Source organism: Fringilla coelebs (assembly GCF_963513975.1).
Source record: "Fringilla coelebs genome assembly, chromosome: 2".
NCBI classification, from domain to species: domain Eukaryota; kingdom Metazoa; phylum Chordata; class Aves; order Passeriformes; family Fringillidae; genus Fringilla; species Fringilla coelebs.
The window spans coordinates 31,212,810-31,231,961 of NC_140029.1; the positions used below are offsets into that span (position 1 = coordinate 31,212,810).

Here is a 19,152-nt window from a genome sequence, read left to right on the forward strand (position 1 = left end):
TGAATCTGTTAAACTTGTATATCTGGAGGAAAAAATTAGAATCCCTTCACTACCCTGGAGCATTCGTTCTTCTGACAGCTTTCAATAAAGTCTTGACACAATGTAAGTTCATAGCTGGAAATGTGTTTAGCTTGTGTCATGACCTGCAGATAGTTTTGGAGACTTCTACAGATTTCACATCCATCTCCAGCTCCGTCCGTTCAGCCTTCTACCTGTTTTCATCCCAAAATCTCAGTGCACTCTTAAAAAAAGTAAGGTGGTGATATGTCATTTAATATGTATAGGATTGACACTTCTAAGTGATCCTCCAAAACTGCTCAGATGTCCAGTCTGAAAGGGTTAGAAACCAATTTATTCCTATGGAGACTTGTCCAAGTAGATTTTGTATTATATTGCCATTTCCCATGAGTATCCTCCAGAGGATACTCTAGGCTTTGGGACCGCCTTTGACTCCATTTGCTGAGGTACCTCTTCAACTTCCCACTTCCAGTTGGAATATCAGAATGCTGATCAACTTGTCCCTCTGTGGCTCTTTGGGTAGGATCTCTCCCCCTGCATCTCTATTTAAAATGCAGTTGTTCATTACCAAGAATTTGTGGTCTCTCTGGCCCAGCACTTGGAAGACAGGAGAGCTTCCTTGGCACTAACTCTGATTTTCTGTGAAAGGTTTTCCACACAAACTCAATGACCCACAACCCCTCACTGCTGGCACTGCTGACTTGGAGCCCAGTGCTCTGACACACCTCACTGATAAGGTACCAATGGCAAATGCCCTCCCTACCAGAACCTTGCTCTGGAAAGGGTCTGGATGGTGGTGGTGTACCTGGGGCCACCTCAGTCTTGTCACTGTAGAGGAAGCCAGTGACTCCTGCACTGGAAACTTGCCCCTAGAGCAAAATCTGTGTGGAAGCCCCTCTTCAAAAACCACAGTTAATGTCAGGTAAGTTACCTTTTTCCCCCTCAGTCTCTAATTAGACATTCCAATTATGCAGTTTAATCTAATTAAAGTAATGATGCAATTATACAATAATTGATACATAATCGGCATGCAAAAACCTGCGTAAGTATTATTTAACCAAGAGAGTAAATTTTAGATGAACCTTTTCAGTCTCTTAAAAGTATATCATTTTAGCAACCAGCTTGAGGAAGGGATTTTTGCCTACTCAAGCATTTATAAATCCTTACTGCCACTAGTAAAATTCCTTGTACTTACTATTTATGGGCATTTAGCTCCCATTGACTTCAACAGGAGTTGTGAGCACCCACAGACAGAAGTAAAGCTCAGAGGCTCCAAAAGGCTCACCATGATTATCTCATCCAAAGATGGCAAAGTGCTATGAAGACATTTCAGGAATGCCTAATACTGGATTGCCTGCTGCTAGAGATGATAAAAAAATAAAATAAATCTTATTGTAGATTGCGAGAGAAGACATCTCTATGGTACCTGTACTGGTACTTTCTCAATAAACCTTACCACTTAAGATAATTTTTTTTAATTAACTGCAAATTGCTTTCTCATTATCCAAAATAAATGTGCAAAATGTGCATGTTACATATGCACCACACTTGCAAATATATAAACTAAGCCTTAGCTGTGTATCCACCTAAGGTCTGATGCACCAAAATGATAGTGTGAACGGGTATGTAGGAGTCCTGGCTCTAATGGTACGAGGAAGAACCTGGTTTCCTTCACTCATTTTTCTGAAACAGATAAACTGAGAAGCTTGTGTTTCATTGAATGAGGATTTAAGCTGTATCTGCAATAGCCAAAGACCCATGTTCTGAAATGACATCAGAGACCTGGGGGCTTGTCTGATAAAAAATGGGATTTCTTCTCATCCTTGGATAATACTTTCTTTAGCCTATTCTCCATCCCCTTTCTGTTGGGCAGTGAACAGTGCATTCTATATGGCTTTTTCCCATCCTTGATGTGGCTGAATATCAGCAATATTTTACCCTTGTTTTGGCAAGCACTGTGGAATTAAACATGTGTACATTTATATAATACTCTATAAGTAATCCAGCATGCCTGGATGTGTGAAGAAATGAGAATGGCCTGTCCCTTTCTTTCTCTCGGTTGCATAACTCATGCTTTAAACTAGGTGTGTTGTATTGAGAGATGTTATAATGTGAGTTTATTCAAAATACCCCAGTATCTGTGTCAGTGGAACTATTTACAAGCAGTGAAATTTCAGAGGAAAATGTGAATGTTCCCTGACAATCAGTCACTTCAGCTTTTGTTGTTGTTGTCGTTTTTTGCACGATTTGCTGCTAAGGTTCTAGTTTTAAGCGTTATTACCCATGTGTGTGGAAGTACAATTTTGATTTGATCCATATTCTTTTTAATGCCAAAATTGCTGAGAGAAGCCTTTTAAATTTGGTTTCAATTCAAATATGATGGGTTTACTGTCATTTTTTAATTGTTAGTATTCATATTGCTAGTATAAGTGTTTAATCCTTTTCATGATAGACACTGAAAATACATTTTAAAAAAGCCTACAAATGAACAATTGTTCATTCCTGGTGATATAAATTTGGTTCTACATACAGAGTCACTGTGAGCCTGCATATATGGCCCACAGTTTCCAACCTTAAGAAGAGGTCACAGGTGCTTAGGTGACCCTCTGGTCACTGGTAGGGGTCACATAGGGAGAATTTTTGTCTCCCAATGTTTTTCTTTTCCTCCCACTCAGTGTTTTCAAAATGAATGTAAGACGACAGGCTTGGCTAGGCAGTGTATAAAGAAAGTTTCCAGTGCATAAAGGGGGAAAGAAGCCTTTTCCTGTGCCTTTCTAAAGTGCAATTCTCTTGTTGATGGGCTACACAACATCAGTAGGTCCATCAGAAAAGACTGCCCAGGGAAGTGGTCGAGACACCATCCCTGGAGATATTTGAGACGTGTAGATGTGGCACTTAGGGAGCTGGTTTATTTGGGGACTTGGCAGTGCTGGATTAATAGCTGGATTTGATGATCTCAGAGTATTATTTACTGAGAGGTCTTTTCCAACCTAAACAATTCTGTGGTTTAGTAAGAGATCTGGAGATGGGAAGAAAGCAAGGTAAATGTAGCTGAAAGGTATGAAAAAATTCAGCAGGCATACTACTGCACAAAAACTCCCAGAACTATAGCATATTTATATTCCATGGGAAAAGCCAGCATAAAAGCCTGGACATAAATGTCCAGCTATTTCACAGCTCTGCATACCTCTGTTGCTAACAGAAGTTTCATCACTGTAGATTGCAGGCAACATCATCGTGCTAATTTTTCACCAGTCCTTATTATTTTAGCAGCAAACTCACTCATATTTATTGTAGGAACTTGTGTCTGAATTTGCCAACAATCTGGGGATTCTGGTAGGCCAGGGGCTGCTGTCTTTGGTCAAGGTACAATAACTACCAAAGTACAGCTGATCTCTTATGGCTGAGCATGATTTAAAGGAAAATCTTTGAAAGAAGTATAACTGCCTGAATTACTACTCTTTTATATGTTTTTAAATGAGAATGTAAAGGCCAAGGGCATTTTTTCCTATTTAATACTATTAAATCCATCATTAAATCTCTCACTGAACACTGGGAGAATTTAATGGTGCCCTCAAGTGCCAATGCTGATGCTTGACTGTGTTAATATTGTTGTATATACAGATACAATAAATAACACTTAGCTAAGGTAGTGTTAGCAACCTTATTGGGTATATCAATACAAATAGCTGCACTAATGAGATTAAGCATCAGAAACCAACAGCAATGTGAATTGAGGCACTGAGGCTAAAATATGGATAGGGATTCAACACATTGAACCTATCAATAAAACTGAACAGACTCTACTAAAAGCTTTACTGCTAGTTGGCATTAAAGGATTAATTTGAAAGTACAGTTTTTATCTTTTCTTATCTCACTTTATCACATCCTCTGTCTTAAAACTCCTCTTTTTCTGGTGCACAAGTATTATGAGTGCTTCTATTTGCTGAACAGTCTGCAAAACCCTTGGCAGGTCATGGTGCTTTGCCTTGCTGTAACACAAGTGCCCTTTGGTTGATATGATCCAGCACTGGGAATGCACTGGGTTTGAACCATTGGCATTTTTTGTGTCTGGTATTCAGACACAAAAACAGAGTTGCACTACTTGAATTGCCTCTAGATCACTGTTTCTTCTCTCCCCACTACAAACAACATCCTTTGGATGTAGTTGCCTTGCCCATGCAGATTATTTTAAGCTACCTTGATTGCAGGAACCCCAAATGTTCATTATTATAGTACTTTTTTACCGGTGCAGAGATCTCCAACTGACTCCATTGCATTTTGAGGGTATTTCCAATTTATAGTAGGGAAAAAAAGCTTTATGTTGTGGTCTTTCTATTGATGGGCCTCTATGTATTCTAAAGCTTAGAAGGATATATCCACTGCTTTGTTTTACTAAGAAACTCTTTCAAAGTGAAAAAGAACTGACCTAAAGGACTAATTGTAATCAACAGGGGTGAAAACCTTGCTTGGGCAGAGAAGTCTCTGAAGGCTTAAATGGATATTAATTGCTACACAGACATTATCCGAACTTTCTAATTTCAATGAATTGCAGTTTGACGTTTCTTATGAAGAGAAATCAAAAGAAATTAATGTTTGCTGCCATGAAACAACCTTTTGTGACTTTCAGTATTTTAAATTTCCAATGCTAAGTTGGTTATTTCTGATCCTCTGCACTCTAAAAAATAGGTACCATAATTAAATCGTGGTAAAGACATGTCCTGTTTCCTTTTTCTTTTTGTATTACTTTAATTTTTCCACATGATTTCTCTGAGGTTAAAAAAAAGAAAACATATACATCCTCATTTTTTAAATGTCAGCAAAGGAATGTTAATTATATTGTAAAGTGGATAAGTAAATCATGTAGTTAAGAGTTCAAAAATAAACAAGCATTTGTAACCATCTTATTTCCTTGCATACCTCTATCATAATGTAGCCTATAATTTCATAATCACCTACTGTTTGCTGGCAAACATATTGAGGAATTTTTTTAGAGAGTCATAAAAACTTTTGCTAGCATCATTTTTCATATCATTCTAGCTGTAAAACCAAGCTGTCTGTGGTGAGAATCTGATACAGCACGGGCAGAGAATACCTAGAAATGGCGAGGCAGCGTGACATGCTGTCCCACAAAGGTTTTCTGTGCCCCATGCAGGGCCTTCAGCAGTTCAATTTAAACAGTTAAAAATGGTTTCAAACATCTGCTTATTTTGCTTTCTAATAATTTAATGTGATTTTAGAAAACTTAGATAAATCTAAATGTATTTAATTTTAGTTGAAATGGCTTAAAAATCATTGCCTTTTTTTTTAAATAGATGTAAATTTCTTATGCAGACAATGTCTACAATAATGCATAGGATACTGATTTTAATCTATTTTTTAATTAAATAAATGGTGTAATGGATGAAGCCAGAACATGTTTTCAGAGCTGATTGAAGTCTTCAATGTATATTTTCATACCTTGTACTAATTTTTCCATCTGGAACCACAGATTGGCATTGTCACATCCAGTGCCATTTATATCGAGACAAGGGTTTTCTTAAGGGACTTTGTGACTCAAGATTCTTTCAGCCTTAGTTCCAATTTTATGAGTTGTAACTCATAATCATACTATGGTACTTACAGAGATTATGGGGATGCTGGGATGCTTAATTCAGGTTTGCAGACTACCTTGCAAATGAAAGCCAGTGCATATAATAAGCACGAAATACTGTTTCAAGGCTTAAAACAGACAGAGCTTGAGACAATAACAGCTTTGAGGAACACACTTAATATAAGCACTAGACAAATGTAAATTGCACAGCTACAGAATGGTCCCCTTCACTGCTCCATGGCTGTGTTTGCAGCTAGAGAGAAGCACACACACAAAATGAGCTTTAACAAGAAATGCCAGATTGCCTAGGGACAGCTGAGGCAAACAAAGGGGCTCTGCCCGCCTCTGACAGCGTCGCAAAGGCCACCCCATGCGTCGCAGGGAGAAATTGTAAGTGCTGTTTCATGCCCATGAAATCTGGAAAATATGGAAGCTAAACCTTAAGGCATCAGCACTGGCTCCTGGGAACAGGATGGTGAGCAGAGCTCCCAGCCAGGCAGGCTCCCTGCTTGTGCACAATGCCCTCACAAGGACTCCCAACACGCCGTGCTGCTGGCAAGCCTAGCATCTCTCTGCACAGCACCAGGGACTGGCCTCCAGCCCTCTCCCCACTCTTCCAGGGGATGGTCCAGATCTTAGGCCCACTGATGTGCTCCATGCTGTCCTTCTGCAGGCCATAGCGAGAGTGTTGGGCAAATGCCTCCACTGTGTTTATCCCCACACTCAAATCCCCAAGGTTTATTGTGGTGCATTGGGAGCTTATGAGATCAAAAGCAGCAGGAGGACAAGTGTGATCCATAGGTTACTGATATATAAGAATATAAGAAACTTCTGTTTCTATGTTTTCTAAAGCACAATGGGACATGCCTTTCTCACAGTCACTCCTTTTGTGGTCAGTACCTAACATTCACATGTGAATGCAAATGGTTCACGTGTTTTCTGGACTTGCAAAGTATGTATTGACAACAATAAATGCTGAGGATTTTGATGGACTGAAAAATAAACAAGAAAATCACACTTAGGTATTAGTCTGAATGGTGTATCTTATCACCCAGAATGACTAGTGCTCTGTGTGACAAGCAGATAACTTCAGCCACTCTCCTCTGTCTTGAACCTATTATCTTGCATTTGGCTGAAGCATGTAATTTGGAGAAACATCCTTTATCTTATGACTTGAAGAGATGAAGATAGGCATTTCCATAGCACTGCAGCCCTGCAGTGAACACCAGCTCATGAGAAGTTGTTCTTTTTTTCCTACCTTCACCTTGCCATTTGGTTCTTCTATCCATTGGCTTAGAAGATACAATACACACACAAAATGTGTGTTGTAGCCCTAATGATGTTAGTGATTTTTTTCTTTTTCTGTTATTATGGAGTGGCAACAGTTTCCCCTGACTTTTTAAGTCATCTCTTGAGAGTCCTATTGAAGGTGTTGAGTAGAGGTTCTGCCTTTCCTGGGGACACTTGACAGTTAGCTCCAAATAGGTTTTCTAGAAGTCATGTTTTCTAGAAGTCATGTTTTCTAGAAGTCAGGTTTTCCCCCATGAAGATGCTTGTGCAAATCAAGTCTAGTGGCTCTTAGTGTAACAGAGCTGATTTCATCTGCAATCTTTTCTGTTCCTTTTTTTTCACTTCTTCAGAATTCCCAGCATTTCTGAAGAAATGTGTTCAAGGAAACACACTATTACAGCATTGGCATAGCCACTGTCGTGCTACCATATCCAAATACACCCTGATGGACTGAGCTCTTTGGGCAAGAGTGTGAGATGTGGCATGTTTGGTTTTGGTTTCCTGTCCTCTGATGATCCCTAACACCTTTCTGGGTCCAGTGTCCCAGTCTATGGTGTTCTTAATTTCTGGACATGAACCTGTCTATGCTCAAGTCTGCACACCTCTGTACCCTTAGCTGATCTGTTGGCTTCAGACATCACTGTGCTACTTCCAGAATACAAACCAGCAAGATTTAACATCTTTCTGTCAATTCAGATCTAGGAGGCACATGATGTAACCTTGAGAACAGATGGCTGAATTCACATACACTGAAGCACACAGTGCTACACTGATTTCTTAATCTCATTCAGAATAAATGACTTGTATATGAACAGATTCCCCAAGTTGTCAGAGCACCATAAACAAAATTGTCTGCTAATTGCAGTCAGCCACATCCATGCAAGGTTGTCCAGGAAGGATTTACAGGCTGCTTTGCCTTGCAGAGCCTCTTTGTTTTATGGCAGGGAAAAGGGAAGGAGGGGCTCTGTCTTGATGCTCAGCTCTTCAGTCCAAGGCTCCAGCCTAGTGTAATTTTCACCTGTAAATTTAACAGATTTCATTTAATTGCATTAAGAAACCACAAGTGCAAAACCGCTTGGAACTGTACTTTATAGAGCTACATTTGACAGAATTTTAACTTCTAATACTTTATTTCTGACTTTTTTTAAAATGGATTTTTCTTACCCACTCTGTTATCTTTTCCCACTGACCAAGTTTGTTGTAGTAGCACAGAACAGAAGCATCCTTGCTTCTTGTTATGGTTGGCAGCCTTCACAGGTATGTTAGCCAAAAGGCATTCTGGTAGCACTTTAACCCAGAGTACAAGGTACATTTACTTCATGTAGTGTTTGCCCACAACTTGTGCACAGAGCACACAAGCATCACTGTGTTGCCCCTAAGTTCATGGAGGCTGACATGCTCAATCAGTTGGCTGAACAAGCTGAGTTAAAAATACCAATTCATACCCACAGGTGAATCTCCACTGTGGATGCACAAAAGAGCCCTTTGAGTGAAGCCCCAGGCTTCCAGGAACCAAGTCTTTATGGTACCCCCAGTCCTCTTAAAATGGCTTCAAGGGTATGAAATTGAAATTAAGAACAAATTAGACCAACTCCGTGATCTGTTATTGCGTCTTTTGACCAGGGAGTGATCCAGGACCATTAATGAACCTATCCCAAAGCTTCCAGCCTCCCGCAACATAAGAGAATAGAAAAATTTGTTTAAAAAAAATAGATTTTTCTTTTTTTCTCCCCCACAAAATTTGCTTCAGTGACCTCCCTGCATTTAGCAGTGTATTTTTGTCTGAATTAAAGGAGTGTTTATATTAGAACATTGCATGCATTTGTGGAAAAGATATTTCAGTATTGATAAATATTTACCGTGATGGTATTTCTGTCTTCTCCAAACCGCAGATGTTTTCCTTACTAAATGTGTGGTTTTCAGCTTTGAGCATTTTTTTCTCTGCTTTTTTGTCTGTATTAGTACAATAACCCATCAAAACAAGAGTAAGACCCTGACCAGTTTCCTGCTATTTTTTTTTCAATGGCCTTTGTTTTAACTTCTGGAAATGTTTCCAGAGCAATTCTGAGGCCACTACCGTTGCCTAAGAATTAACATGCTTGTTACTGTCTCTGAAAATGTCAGCTATATGCACTTTTTCATTATTATCTGAAATCATGCAGCGATCTGGACCTTGAAGTATCCTAGGTCTTTTCCTTTCCTCTTTTTCCTCCCCCCACTCCCAAGAGGCAGCTATTCATCTTCATTAGCCACTTCTGTTAGCTTGCTGCCAACTGAGACTAGAAAACTAGCTGCATCAGTCTTGCATGGCAATTCAGGAATTAGAATCCATAGTCCTTGGGTGCAGGAGGTTAATGCACTAATAAAGATTGTACCTTGATTAACCACATCATCTCAGCTTGCCCAGGCAAGGTTGGTTTTCAGACAGTTTGTTGTATCATATGGCTTAATGCATTCATCTAGAAACATAGCTCCTTAGCTAGGAAAAGATATTCATCTTTGTGACTAAAGGAGAAATTTTACCCTTTTTTTTTTTTCATTCCAGTGAAGAATATTTAAAAAAAATAAGGAAGTTGTCTAAATGCTGTTCTGGGATTTACCTGTAAAAGAACACCTTCCTTTCCTAATAAGGGAGGGGCAGGAGGTTTGTCCTAAACTCTGATTTGAGAGAGTATGACATGGGTTATAAGCTAGTTAACTTGTTTTTAGAATGAAACTACATTTCTTTTAGGTAACCATAACTTCTTCTAGACTTACAGGCTCATTTATTCCTGCCCAAAATGAATAAAAATTTGCAAGCCTCTATGTTAAAGAATTATAATCATACAAATGAAGGACCTAAATAAGTCAGTTTGATAAGTAAGCAGCTGTAGCCTTCTTTTACATTCATCTGTCCTAGATTGCTGAACCTTGACTAAGTGTTGAGGTTATTTTCAGGATGGTTCCACTAAAGCAGAGATAAAATATTCCAAACAGAAACTTATTGCACTGGCATTTCTGATTTGCTGTAGGGTGAATTGATCCGCAGATCACGTTGCAACTGCTCATGATTTGGAATGGTTTCGTTCTGTAGATACCAAATATCTGGAGATTTAATGCTGAACGCATTCTTTAGTGCTGCAGTCGGAAAAATCTCTTACCTTCTTCCTTTTCATGGGCCAAATTTCTCTTTTTTCCTTCCAGCTCATGGGCATGCACGCACACACACACACACACACACACACACACACACACACACACACACACACACACACTCTCCCAAGTAGTCCTGTTACTATCAAGCAGTTTCTGCTGATGGCCATCTGTGCACATCTGAAGAACCAAGCACAGCAAAAATGGCACAGTCACAAGCTAACAATTACCTTTATTTCTTTGTTTAGAACAACAACAAAAAAATATTCCTTGACAAGCACTTGCCCCTGGATTGCCATGTATCTTTGGACATTATACCAATGAAGCCTAATGAAAGGAATTCATATTACAGAAAGCAACGGAGCATTTGGAGAGTCTTGGGGCTGGTGCCAGAGGGGAAATGTGGAAAAATGTGTTTGCAGCAGATTGCTATGAAAAAAGTGACTCCCTGAAATCATTTTAGCAGGAGTAGGAGAGACAGAGGAACTGCTGACTGAGGTTCAGTGCTGAACTGGTGCCCAGCTCAGTGTCCTTACTGCAATTTCAGCACCACAATAGGGAGCTCACTGCAATTCCTTATTTCATCCTTCAGTTAGTGGGTGAAACCATGTGTGCCACTTATCTCAAGTTTGGAAAGCATTTTGCATCATATATGACAAATATTAATTATAAATTAAAACCCACCCAAATGAGTAGAGAGAACATAAGTGAAAAAGGAAACAACAGAAGCTGGAAAATTACGAGATATTTTGTCAGGTGGTGATGGTTCTGAATAACACGTTATCAAAAGGATAATGACCAATAAGAGATGCTCTCATGGAAAGCAGAAAATTATCAATTGCTCCAAGGAAGTAGAAAGAGTTCTAAGTATGGATAAGTGACATCATAAAGAACCAAGAGGAAACAGCTTTATCTTTCCATTTTATAGGTGCATATTGGAGGTTTGGGTTCGAAAAGTTGCAGCAATGACAGATACTACAGGAACCAATTTCAAAAAAAGAAAATTAGCTTTTCACATGATAGGAACCTTACCACAGTGAAATACTGTCAGCTTCAACACAGTCTCCAAAAGTTTCAGTGTCTGACTCTTTGCTTTGGGTATTTGACACCAAAATCATAGCCATGTTGTCAGCTAGTGGCAAGGAAGCTTCATTGAATTGAAAGGGATATTTTCCAACTGACAGCAGTTAAAAAGGGAGACTCGTGTTGAAAAAAAAAAAGATAATATTGTGAAGACAGAAGAGTAACTAGATTAGGAGTTCTCAGACTCTGTCTTGTGATCACTTGCTAAAGGGTCTTGGAAAGCTCTGCATTAGTTTTATATGGCCTTGACTTCCAGCTGAATAAATATATCTAATGCTTCCCTAAAATCTGCATTTCAGTGTAGGCAACTACAAAGACAGATCCTCTCCAGTCCCCCTGAGCTAACCAGCAAGAGTATTTGCAAAGGAAAATTGTGTCTCACAAATCTCCTGTAATTCCTGTGACATGTCAGTAGAGCAGTGGATGAAGTTGAGTCAGCTAAAATAATTTTTGAAAGGTGTTTGACAGGGGCCTTTATGAGATGCCACAAATATTTCTTAAATCATCATGTGTAGAGAGACAAAATATTATGAATCAAAAATCAGCTAGGTGAGCACAAGCAGAGAGGAGGATTAAACAGTTGGTTTTCTTAATGATCCAAGGATAAGTTCTGGTTTTGGCACCGAGTGAACAGCAAGATTATTCATGTGGTAAGACTTTAAATCTAGATGATACCCATCTCCCTGCTTGTTATTAATTACAATTTTTCTGAATCAGTTCAATATTCCCGGTATCATGTGCCACACAGCAAGACTGATGACATAGATAAATAGCATTGCCTTAAATCTAGAGTGAGTACTATTATTTACCTCTGCATGGTACTTTTCCTGAAAAATTACCAACAAGCTAGGGTTAAAAGCTCCAAAAAAACACTGCCAAGCAGTCATTAATCCCCAAGAAATGTCTGGTTACTTAATTGTTGCTGCAGAAACTGAAGTTGGAGCAAGAATATGCAACACTATAGATTTCTTTATTTGTAGGTTTTCTCTTCAGTGAGAAGAAAAGCCAAGTTGGCATGTTGAGTAAGATTAACTAGGCTTGGACCTTTATGGCTTGTAAAACTGGACATTTATGTATGACTGCTGAAAACTGATTTACTGCAGGCAGAGACGAGAAGAGTTGCAGGGTTGTAGAGTTACAGTATGCATGTGAATGAGACGTGCCATCACCACCATGCCCACAAAGAGGCCAGTGCAAAACAACATTGCTGCAACTCTCACAAGGAGAAATGTGTGTTACAAAAAAAAGAGGGGGTCTCTGAGCTGCTCCTTGGACTTGTGCATCTGGCTGCAGGAGGAGGAGGGCAGTCATTGTCATCTCAAACAAGCTGTCCTTCAGTTGGGCAGGACATATCGTTATCCATATATATTTTTAAGCAGCCTGGTCAGCGGTTCCTTCTTTGATCTAGAAGTCTTTGTTTTCCCCACTTCTGTACCCCAAATGTGTTCTCAGTACTTTCTTTAGTTGGCAGTGTTCAGGCTTTAGCATTAAGTTAATCAGGTTTGAAGAAGACTATAAATTGATTTTAAATTGGACCATTACCTTGTAGTGGCTGGAACATTTTCTGGTGCCAGGTGTTTCTGACTTATTTTTTGTTTGATTTCTGCTAAAAAAGACCCTGCTTTTTCTCTCTTTCTAATTTCAAAAACCTTTGTGTCAATCAATGTCCTAACACCAATTTAAAGGCGCTAAGGCTCTTAAATACATTTAAATTTTCATTAGTCCTTTTCAAACCATTTTCAGTCCATTGGGTGCTTTATGGCAGTACTGCCAATGCCAAACTCCAAAGACAGGGAGTTTTCCTGAGAAGAGATGTGCATGAAAGTTCATTTTACAAACAAGTTGAGTCCTTTCTGTTTAGTTAGTTAAATAGTCGCCATTTAGGCTTGCATTTTCAGACATTTCACACCATGTACCAAAAAAAAAGATCTCAGTATAATCATATGTCCCTACTAGTGTTTTGAATCTGTCTCAAATATCTTCAGATAGAAACTAAAATCCTGAGACTTGGCACACTTGAACATATTCTGGATTTGTTTCTGCTTGATCTTGCAAAGTGTTGACATTTTCTGGACACCTATATCCTTCCTCCTGATTTTTGAGGCTCAGTTCTTGGCAGCCAGAAGGAGACTTTGCACAAAGTTTAATGTTTCTATTTTCAAGAAAACATTATACTACATTTAAATCTTACCACTCCTCAGTGCTGACAGCCTGTTGTTTGGGACATTTTTCATGGTGGCTTTCTGATTTTTTTCCCTAATTTTATTAAATTTTATAGTTTTCTGTATTTCAAAGGGTAGAGATAAATAAACAATATATCACAACTCGATGTATTATTCTAGTAAATTTGCATTCAGATATTCATGATAATGGCAATTATTAACCCCTATCAGTAGTCTTACTAAGTCTTTGTGTCAGAAAGGGTTACATCAAATTTAAATTATGTAGAAAGCTTTATTATATACCACAACTGAAAGTAAAGAAGAAAAGAAACTAGTTGGGGGGAAAAAAAGAAATACCATTAAGGCTATTTTTCATTGAAGTGTGGATGAGAAATAATGTTGGAGAAAAGAAGAAAGATTTTGAGATGTCAAAAAAAAAGGTCACCCTTATTTTTAATCAACCCTCTGGTCCTTTTCCCTGGATGAAGGCATCATTGTCAGACTCAGGCAGGCAAGGTGGGAAGAAAGAGCTCTGCTGCCATAACAGATTGGCTCGAGATGGCACAGAGCAGACTCCTCAGGAGACATCTCCCTGAAGGTGACAGTGGGGTCACCAATTGTGTAACCTGGAAGAACTGCTTCTTGAGCAAATGGCAATCACAAGCACCGAATAGAATATTTCACAAGTAGGATAACTTTAGGTCAAAGCCACCAGGTGTTCCCAGCCTGGCTGCCCCCGTTCTTCAATTGACAGAGATAACAGAAAGCATTGCCCTTTGGAAGAAAGGGACACTCAGTCATTCCCATGTGTTCTTTTGGGCTCAGCACCTCAACTTGTCGGGAAAAACGCTTCGGTTGGAAACAGGATTTTAGCAGTGGAAACACTTCTAATCAATGTATGCAACATCATGTTTCTCAGAAAATAAATGGTCCTCTGAGGGAAAAGTAAGAAAAGCAGGTGGGAAGGTGATACCTTTTTAGATAACAGACTTAGGGTTAAATATCCACATTGCAAATCTCCTTTTTGTCAATTTATAGTCATTCACCTTTACTGTTGGGATATTCCTTAATACATAATTCCTTCATCTTTTGCAAACAGTAGCACGTGCCAGATACTTGAGGCAAACAGCAGTCTGATTGCCTATGTTTTTTGCTGCCTGAGTTTTAAGAAGTTACTGTATATTAAAAATTGCTATATACTGTTATTGCTGGCACTTATCAGATAAGGAAGTCATAAGATGAATGATCTGCCTCAAAGAAGTGAAAAGCAAAGCAATTCTGATACTGAAACTGCAAACCAGATGATGCTCTGATTAGAGGCATGCACATAGATTACAGAAGTATAATAAATCATGCAACTTTTTAGCCTCAAATAAAATAAAAGAATGCAATTTTTATTAGGAAATAAACTGTTTATCAAGAATGCTTTAAAGGTGACATTTATTGCTAATAAACTGTGTTGAAAGGGCTGGTCCTTTCATTGGCAGAACAGCCAGAGACTTTCCACTATGTAAAAAATGCAGCAGCTCAGTCCATGCCGGGTCACGAAGCAGTTCTGTCAGCACTAATGAGGAATGGGCAAGAGACTCACACACGCTTTTTTTCAAACAAGAACATTTCTTTTCTCTTTAAAAAGGAATGAGTCATGGAAATATAACTCCAGTATTATTTTGGGAGGCTGTGGATCTCTGCATGGCTCCTTGGAATATCACTGAGAAACAATTCCACAGTCAGTTAATGGTAGCAAAACCCAGCAAAGCATCTGCCAGGCAGACTCTTGATAGCGTCAGCAATCCCCCTGCTTAAGCAGGATGTTATTGGCTTTTCAGTTCTTCTACCATACAAGCCAGCTTTCAGGGTTGTCATGCTTGGCACTATTTCTCATATTAATTCTCTTAAGTTACTGTGTACCAAATATTGTGGCTATTGGTGCTGAACATGTCAAAGAAACAGATCCATCCCTTAAGATCCTGCACTAGAGAGGAACAAACTTCTTGTCTGAAGTGTTTCATTTATCCCTCCCCAAAAGCTGCCTTGCTTTGGAGACCAGCTCATTCAGACTTGAATCATAACAGCATTGAGTGTGGGCCTATTTGCTAACTGAAGCTGTGTAAAGGATGACTTCTTAAAAGTCAGGTCAGTCTACATCTGTCTCTTAGGTATGAAAAAAATGTCCCTCAAGACAAAAGAGGGAGGAGAAAAAACGTGGAGTCCAGCATCCCTCATTTGGGGCTTGCCACATGTCTGTGTCCTGCAAGGCACAAAGACATTGGAGTTAGGAACTCACTCAACTCCTTCACAATGATAAAGACAATTTTAGGAATTAACTGTTAGCAAGTGGTAAGCATTTACCATTCTGACCTTGCCTGTGAAATCTGTTTTGTGGTTAGTCCACAGTGTGTACCCCATTACCTGGTTGTGAACTGAAATTTCTATTCCCGTCTACAAAAAAATGCACTTGTGTTAATCTCACCAACCTGAATAAATTCTGTGATTAAAATGTATTTGCAGATTGCCGGGAAAATCAAACTTTTTGCACTCAAGATGAATTATGTATTCAGGAAAATGTAACAGAGCTTAGGAACTGCTCTCAAGAGTCTGTAAAAATGATTATAGCTCATGTTTTGTCCAGATTATAAGAAAATCGGGCATTTCCTAGAAGCTGCAGTAACTTAAATATTCCATTGCTCAGGTACTCTTGCTACTGATATGCTATCATTGTCTCCTTTTCTACTGACTTTCTAAATGCAGTTTGCTGAACAATCTTGTTTTTTCAGGAGATGACCCATTCATGGCCTCCGCCACTGTCAGCTATTCACACACCAGGAAAGGCAGAACAAAGCAAGTTTCCGTTCCCAAACAAGGTAAGGCATTCAGCACCGTGCAGAAACATTCCTCCTGCACCTCACAGTATGTCCCACACAAGCCCTAAGTGACTGAGGTCTCTGTGTTGAGGTTGATGCCCTGGTGATGATCTTCTTCATGTGTGTGTGTGTGTGCCAGTATTCCCTGGTTTTTCCCTTCTTACAGCCTCAGCAGGGCTACACAATCTGCATCTCTTGGCAGCAGAATTGAAGGTGCTGGGGGGGTTGCCTCGTGGGAAGGCCAAGCCACAGGTGTCTCTGCTGGGATGTCCAGATGGGGTGGCTTCTGCTGAGGCTCCTGACTGGTACCTTAGGGCACAGAGTGCAGTGGAAAGTCAGGGAGCTCCTCCTTGCATCCATTGCTCCTGCATCATTTGGCTTTGCCAGGTGAGATTTTGGTTGAAACCTTTGATGTCTGAGGAGACCTTCACCAGTACACGGGTCTCTAGCTGGGGCCTGAGGACTGGCCATGCATCTTCTGCCACCAGCCTGGCTTCAGAGGGGCAGCTTTGCTAGAGGGGCAGTCAGCCCAGAGGGACCACAGAAGCATTTTCCACAGAAACATTTGATCCTCCAGGAGACCAAAGCCACTAGTCCTGCTGATGCTCCCTTAAAACCAGCCCCACTATTGGATATGTATCCAAGGAAGGATGCAGTGCAGCACGGTAAGGCTCATCAGCACAAGCTTGGGGAAACCACATTATTTATACATGGTAAGTCAGGAGGGAATGAAATCAGCTATCTTGTGCAAGAGCCAATAAATTTCACATTGTAGCACCATATAGATGTCACAAGCATATTTCATGTAGCGTTCAAGCTTGAAAAATGGTATTGATGCTGTTTATAGTCTTTCTCCTGTTAAAGCAAGCTCGTTTGGCAACTTTTAAGTCCATTCTGCAAAATTTAGTTCAGGGAATAATTATAACTACAAAGCCAAGAAAACTTCATTTGCCTACAGTAAAACAGCTTTTCTGCAGATGAGAGTGTCACGATTTTGAAGTATCAGGGGTGTAAACCAAGACATCTCTGGCATGTTATGAAAGAAAAAGAAGGAAACAACTCACTATTTGCTGTTGAAGGCAGACAAATGACTGAAGATGGTAGGTGAGGCAGAGGCTTGTTAAGTTAGAGTAAGTCCTGTAGGAGAGAGGTGGATCAGCAGCTTACAAGCAGGTGAAGTGCCTGATAGGGATGACAAAGTGAGGTGGTGCTTGCAGTGCTGCATTTCCTGCCACAGTTATCCCCACACCATGTGTTTGCAGGTGTGCACGGGCACCTGTCAGTGGGTCTGTGTGGCCATCGTGAATCCACTTCCTCAAAACTAAATGTATTGTGATAAATATAGGAATAGGAGAACCACAGAGCAGAGAGCAAAGATACATGAATAATGGTTGATATTGACTTTCTCATCTTCTCTCTGCCTGTTCATCCATCTCTCTGGGAAATTTTTTCTTATTTTGAATTGCAGGGCCATTTCAGAGATCTACCATTCATTTTTAAAGATCTTTTTCACGGTGGTTTCCTTTTCTCTTGCCAAAGTAGAATTTCCATTTTTTTTAAGCTTAGGATGGACAAGATTTCATCTAGTAATATATGAGGATAATTTTGTACATGTAATCACATCACAGCTGCATCGTGGCCTGGATGGTCTTCATGGCTACAAATTAGAGTGCTTTGTGTGTGATGGGAAAGAAATACCTTTAAAAACTCACTGGAGTCCTGCAACAATCCTGTATTACTTGCCATAGATTATGAACAATCCTGTATTACTTGCCATTACTATGCCACTTCTATTTTAAAATATTTTAAAATAATTAAAAGCTATTCTGTTGCTTAATCGGTAATCTGTACAGTTACAGACCCTGGAAAGCATCTGCTTTTCAAGCTCCAAAATAAAAAAAAATGGTTTCCTAATTTTTCAAACATCTTTTTCAAAATTTCATGAGCTAGCTATTGCTTTTCGCAAAGTGTGGTGTAAAATCTTTATTGGACCTCATAGGGAATGTCTCCAAAGCTCTTGGAAAGCTTTCCCACAGTAAACTCCATAGCTGTCCCTACTTTTTAAAACCTGAGGGTGACACCAATCTTTTTGGATTGCACATTATTCAGATAAATGGGTCTGTCAGTTAAGTAGTGACCAAGGCCAACAAAGAGACTGAAAGGCTAAAATCAGGGCAACAGCTTCATCTCTTAGTTCCATGTCATGCACAGTAACATGATTTCCTTTTCTGTCCTAAGGGCAGTGTTGAGACATCAGTTCAATCCATTTGCAAAGACTTTCCAGCAAGAGAAGCAAGTAGGTTGGACCCACTTTTAACAGAAGACAGTTCCCAAACATAAAAATACTCATCATTTTGGGAATGGGAAAAAGAGAAGCTTGTCAGGCTCCTGCCCTGTTACAAGGATACAAACCATAACTACTTTTCTGTCCCTAAAAACTGAGTGTCAGCATCATTAGTTCGCATTCACGCCACACTGCTTTTAACCTGCAATTCAAGTAATTAGTGATCTGACAGCTTGAAACTTGAAATTTATTAATTAGGCTATTAAAATTGCAAAGGCCACAGCAACTATAGCTCGAGTGGTTTTGAAATAAGTCTAGTAAAAAAAGCTAAATATCTGAGATTTATATATCACAAATATAACGGAATTCCACATTTGAAACTGCACATGTGGATGTATCAATCAATATAACTAAATGCTCATTGGATGGAGGGGATGGATGTGCATATGCTGTACTTCTATATGAAATCAGGCCTCATTAGCATGGGAGGTTTGGATTGAGTCACAAGAATGGGAGGAGAGTCTGGGTCAGGTTTGACACACATGGCCGTGGCAGTAGGTTTCAAAGTACTATGCTGCTGGAGGAGCACCACTAGAGACCTGTCCTTTATGTAAGGGAGGGCAAAAAGTTCCATTTCATCCTTAACTTAAAATTTTCTTTCTCTCTGACATTAATTTGTACTCTTGAATTTACTTGGAAGGCGCAATGACAGTCTCCTTATTTCTT

At 39.5% G+C, this 19,152-nt stretch overlaps 1 protein-coding gene across 1 annotated transcript in view; it reads left to right on the top strand.

The window, feature by feature from the left end:
* The window catches only part of AFF3 (ALF transcription elongation factor 3), a gene marked incomplete at both ends in the record, with an annotated part of 315,685 nt that overhangs the window by 173,159 nt on the left and 123,374 nt on the right, over nt 1–19,152 (top strand). Inside the window, one exon of the mRNA XM_084226662.1 lies at nt 16,056–16,142. Within this exon, the coding sequence (XP_084082788.1) occupies nt 16,056–16,142 (87 nt within the window). The remainder of the gene's footprint in view (nt 1–16,055; nt 16,143–19,152) is intronic.